This window comes from Trichechus manatus, unplaced genomic scaffold (genome assembly GCF_000243295.1).
Source record: "Trichechus manatus latirostris isolate Lorelei unplaced genomic scaffold, TriManLat1.0 scaffold00007, whole genome shotgun sequence".
Lineage (NCBI taxonomy): Eukaryota > Metazoa > Chordata > Mammalia > Sirenia > Trichechidae > Trichechus > Trichechus manatus.
The window spans coordinates 19,272,593-19,278,475 of NW_004443943.1; the positions used below are offsets into that span (position 1 = coordinate 19,272,593).

General features: G+C 36.9%; 1 protein-coding gene across 1 annotated transcript in view; it reads left to right on the plus strand.

The window, feature by feature from the left end:
* MARCHF5 (membrane associated ring-CH-type finger 5) overlaps positions 1-5,668 on the plus strand; it is a 57,160-nt gene extending 51,492 nt beyond the window's left edge. Inside the window, exons 4-6 of the mRNA XM_004369932.2 lie at positions 1,480-1,663; positions 1,799-1,965; positions 2,881-5,668. Of these exons, the coding sequence (XP_004369989.1) occupies positions 1,480-1,663; positions 1,799-1,965; positions 2,881-2,997 (468 nt within the window). The 3' untranslated portion in view covers positions 2,998-5,668. The remainder of the gene's footprint in view (positions 1-1,479; positions 1,664-1,798; positions 1,966-2,880) is intronic.
* Positions 5,669-5,883: the final 215 nt, after the last annotated feature.

Genomic DNA, 5,883 nt, shown 5'->3' on the forward strand with positions numbered 1-5,883 from the left:
GACCAAAAAAAAAAAAAAAAAACAAAGGTTGAGAAGTTAGAGGGTTGACATGTTGTGGGGTTGTTAACCAATGTCATAAAACAATATGTGTACTACTGTTCCATGAGAAACTATTTGTTCTGTAAGCCTTCACCTGAAGTACAATAAAAATAAATAAATAAATAAAGATTAGGGCAACAGGAAAAAAAAAAGCACCCATTTGGTCTTCTCCACACACTTTTATAAAACATTTTTACCTGGATCAAGTCTATGCCTAGAATTTCAGTTTGCCCTGAGCATTCACAGCTTGACCTTGTTCTGCATCTCCTCGTAATCCAACTCAAATCATCTGCTATAATAGCTGACACAAACCGCATCTCATTTTTTGAAAAATGCCATCTACTTTTCCATGAGTTTGCTTTCCAAAGTGTGTTTCATCCTTGGCAGTTTTAGTCTTCCCTCCTTTTCTCCCTCCCTTCCTTCCTTTTCCTTCATCTCTATCAAGATACAAGGTCTTTTTCAGTCCTTCCTTCCTGGCCTGTTTCTCAAGTTTGGTCAAAGAAACTGCAGACATCTATATAGCAGGTGTCCTCCTACCAAGCTGTTGCCTCACTGTGTGACCCTTGTTGAGCTAAGAACCCAAGACTCTATAATAGTCTCCTTCCCGTGTCAACTACCAAGAATAATACCTCAGAGAAACATCTTTAATTTGTAAGCAATCGAGACTTACCTAACCAAAAAATCCTGTGTCATCGAGTCAGTTCTGATCCATAGCAACCCTATAGGACAGAGTAGAACTGCCCCATCAGGTTTCCAAGGCTGTAATCTTTACAGAAGCAGAATGCCTTTCGGTTAGCAGTTGAGCACTTAACCAGTGTGCCAGCCAGGGCTCTTTGGAACTCCTACTGCAGCCCCTTAAATCTAGACTGTGGAACGCCACTTTGGGAGAGTGGGTCTGGTAGAGGAGACAGTTAGCCCGCTAGCAAGATCATACCCTATCCCATGCACCACAGTGAGGAAAAAGAGCCAAAGAGAAGTAAGCTTTCAGGCCATCTCTGAAGGCTGGCCCTGCTGCTTGGCTGCCTGTGTTTACCTCCTAGGAGGAAGAGCAATAAATCAGATGCTCTGCTGGAAGACAAATAGGACCTGGAATTACAGCCAGTCTCACAACCCAGACCAGCCAAATCCAATAAGAGGAATGGAAGCAGGACCCAGAAGTCCCTTCCCTTCTATTGAAATGTAATCAGTGTGGATCAGCCTTTTTTTAAGCTTTTTTTATTCCACTATATATGAAATAGCTTGGGAGCTTTTTTTTTTTTTTCCCTTGAATGAGAGACATTTCTTATAAAATAAATCAGGATTGATAGCTTTCTAGCTCGTTTTTTGAACTTTATTTCTGCTGTCTTGTGAAGTTTTGCATTTCTGTAAAATTAATTGAGCTTAAGCATGCAAAATCTTTCATTAAAAAAGGAAGTGATTCTAGCAAATGCTGTTTCACAGGTTGTAGGCCATAAAGAAGGTCTGGATGTTATGGAGAGAGCCGATCCTTTATTCCTTTTAATTGGACTTCCTACTATTCCTGTCATGCTGATATTAGGCAAGATGATTCGCTGGGAGGACTACGTGCTCAGACTATGGCGCAAGTACTCGAATAAACTACAAATTTTGAATAGTATATTTCCAGGTAAAGCCCTGAAATGTGGTTGTAACATACATGCCACATTGATCTTGCTTTTTAGAAATATTTAATATTTTAAAATGGTTTTTAGCTCTTCTGATTTATTAGCAGTGATACATTGCATTTGTTTTTTTCCTCCAGGGATTGGTTGTCCTGTTCCTCGAATTCCAGCTGAGGCTAATCCTTTAGCAGATCATGTCTCAGCTACCCGAATTCTGTGTGGAGCCCTTGTCTTTCCTACTATCGCGACAATAGTTGGTAAACTGATGTTCAGTAGTGTCAACTCTAATTTACAAAGGACAATCTTGGTAAGATGGCTTTAATATTAATTTTTTTCAAATGACTATACAAAAGAGAATGAACTATGTATTTGTTAAAAACGAAACAGTGGGGCTGTGTAAATATTCAGTCTATGACTGCTGTGCAACAAGCCTCTACTTGATCCCCACTGCCATCCATAGCTTGAGTGGGAATAGAGAGGGGAGGAGCTGCTGCCGCACTTCTGGCCTTCCGGAACTATGCTGTGAGTGACTTCTCTCCTGGAATATGCATAAGTCATCATATTCATCCCTCTTGCCAGCAAAATCATGGTAAAGAGCTTCTGTTCTAGAATCAGAGTGCCTGGTTCAAATCCTATCTCAAATACTGCCTTGCTGTGAAACCTAAAGCAGATTTCTTGACTTCTCTGTGCCTGTAGGATGGGGATGATAATGGTACCTACCTCAGGATTATTGTGAGGATTAAATGAGGTAATTTATTTGAAGTACTGGCACATACATAGTAAGCACTCACGTCATTTGCGGTCGTTATTACTATTCCCACTTCTGCTGTCTGATAGTAACTTGCATGCAGTAACCTAGCATTCTTGCTTATATAGAAGAGTAGATGTAGATATGACATGGCAATTGTTTTGTTACATGCATATTTACCACAATAAAAAAAATAATAAGTAGAAGAAAAAAAAAACAACTAGTAGATATATAGCTAAATGGAAGGAAGATTACTCAGGATAATAAGGAAGGCTTCTTTGTCCACTGTTACCTGTAGTATCTATCTCTCTCCCTCTCTCACCCCCTAGTAGAAAACAGAACTGATTTATTTGAAGTTATCTGAATTAGTCTTGTATCAAAGCATATGTCTTTTATAATATAAGTAAAATTCTTTTTACCATTATGTTTCTTTAAACCCAAATTATAAAAGGCTAATTTTTCTTTTTATTTTAGGGTGGAATTGCTTTTGTTGCCATAAAAGGAGCATTTAAGGTTTACTTCAAACAGCAGCAATATTTACGTCAGGCACACCGCAAAATTCTAAATTATCCAGAGCAAGAAGAAGCATAAAACTGACTTCTAGTTGTTCTGCAGTCCTCTCATCCATATGAGTCTGTTGTGTTGTTCTGATTCCATCATTAATGCACAGTAGTGGAGACTTGTGATAAGCTGCTGCTCCTGTGTTTTTAAGAAATATAATAAAATACTTAGGGCAGGGGATATCCTCTCAGTAATCACGGAACCTAAGGATGTGATTTGTTTTCATTGTTTTATATGTACTTCTTTTATGGTAGTCATCTGAACCATTATCTTAGCATGGAAACCTGGGATTTGTTCATGTTTTCTCCAGACAGAAATGTAAAGATCTGTGCAGATATTAAAAAATGCACACACACTTTTATTCAAATGCCTCTTTTGTACATGTTCATGTTCAGTGTTTTCTTAGAATCAGCTACTCAATGAGGGTACTATGAGGATTTTTCTCACTGGTATAATTTGATTACCTCCTAAACAGGAGCATATATTAATATGAGGAAATGAAAATTAAATTAGTTATAAATAACAAACCAGAAATGTATGTGAACATTCAAATGATTATCTGAACAAATGAGATTTTGTTGTGTTTTTCTTAACCCATGTGATGTCCTCCAAAATGTGTAGGATAAAAATTCACAGGGCTTCCAGACTGATCACTTTTTCACTGTTAAATTTTATTTATATAATGTTGACGTCTCATAGTCAAAATGCAGTTTTGACCCATGCAGTCTTAATTACAATGTATGTGTCTATGTGTGTGTCAGTCAGTCATCATGTCCTCCCATTATTGGGGTAAGGTTTTTCAATCCAGATTTCTAGAAATTAGAGCTGCTAGTTTATAGTAGCTTGAGCACAGAGACAGATTTGCAAAAAATCAATAAAAGTTATTTTACTCTCCTCTTTCATTGATTCAGTTATTCAGATATTTGCTGAGCACCTCCCATTTCCAAGCACTGTGCTAGGTGCTGTGGGATACAGTGGTGATCAAGACATACATGGCCCCTGCTCTTACAGAGTTCACTGTCTAGTTTCAGTAGATGGAAAACCAGCAGTGAATAAACCATAGTGAGGCCTTGGGCTCTTTGTTTTTATACCAGTCAGTGAGAAGATAATTTTGAAAACAAGAAATCTTGAGTAAATATTGAGGTCATTGTTTTAGGCTTAAGCCAGTATATCATAGAAAACCAATACTAGTATTTCTAGATTTTAATTGCTTGTCATATCGATGAGGCGAGCACCTTAATGATCACTGTTTAATTAGTTTTGTATTCATTTTTCAAAAGCAAGTATTTATTTTAAGCAATTTGCAATAAAGAGTGGCCATTTTAATGTTGTTCAGCAATCTGAATGGTCTTGCAGTTATTTTCGTTAATTCAAATTAATTTTTTAAAAGATAGTTCCAAAAACTTTATTTTCTTGTTTGCAGTATCTAATGCATGATGATAATAAATGTTTTCCCTTACTGATAAGTGGCCACTTCTTTTTAAGAGTGTAGCAAATATAGATTGAGCTATGTTAGACTGCAACAATGTATGTTAATTTTAGTAATTAAAGACCAGTACCATTATATAGTATGAATGTCTTAATTTTGAGTTATAACATGGAGTTTATGTGAATAGCTGTTGAACATTCAAAGTTGTAATTATTTGGGGAGGGAGGGAAGATTTGAGCCTTATTAAGAACACTGCTATGGTTCTGAAGGGGAAATATAAAATCTATGATTATATATAAAAATAGATAACATAGCTCTAATTGTAAAATATATTCACTTTTCATTTTCAGTATGCAAAGACATATTAAATAGAAACTTCCTGCATAGTTTTGTTATGTACAACAGCTTTGAGGCAGCCTTTACTAAAGTTAACACAGTATACAGTTCCTTGTTTACTACTTTAATGCCCAAGATCGGGGAGTAGCTGCTTGGGTTTATTGGCATCAGGGTTCATGAAGGCCAGGGGAACAACAACTCTAATCTTTGGGGGAGGTTTTCTAGGGCTGTGGGGAGGGAACTGTAAGTGCCTGGGGACCAGAGTGGCCTCTAACCCTGGAATTGAAGACTTCAATCTCAAGAGCCTTAGCTCAAGAGATACCACGTGCCAGTCTCTCCAGGAAGTTGGCCTGTGCCACCACTAAGCAACAAAAGAGCACAGGCTGACTTAAAGTTGGACGGACCTGAGTTCAGATCCTAACTCTGCGTTAATACATACCTTGGCCAAGTGACTTTCTCAGTTACAGTTTTCTTCATCTTGGGAATGCAAGTAATACTTAGAACACTATTTCCAGGATTATCTGTGAAATTAAACAGGCACTTAGGTTCAAAATAGCCCCTACAGAGCATTAGTTGTTTCTTAGTTGCTAAACAGTCTCTTGAAAACATGTTCCCACTTTGTAAGAAAAGGGAATGAACATGTAAAAGAAAGGTCTTAGGGGACAAGTTAAAGGGCTGATACAGATTTTTGGGATGGGTGGGTGCTTCATGTTTTCCAGTTTATTTTCATGTTGCTTTAGTGTGTTATTTCTGGAAACTTTAATGTTTTAAACCTCTTTTACAAAATTCAGTGACAGCTGGTAGAATTCTGTTCTTTGCAGAAGTTAACTTATCTCCATTCAAAGTGGCTGAAAATATTGTTCATTACATGATTATCAAATGACTGTGACAAGAATATAAAATTAAACTTAGTGACTTCATTAGTCACTGCCTTGCTAACTGCTGTAATTTTTTAAAACACCGTTTTTAATATAGCAGACTATCTCAGTACTGGCTGGATTAGGCTGAATAAACAATTTTTATGTTCTGTAGGTGTACTTTGTCTGTTGAACAACTACCAAAATAGGTTAATTCTGTATCTACATAGTTCTCTTAAAATCATAGTTATCAAGCTATTAGGGAGATTCTCTTTTAGTAAAAATAATCTGTAT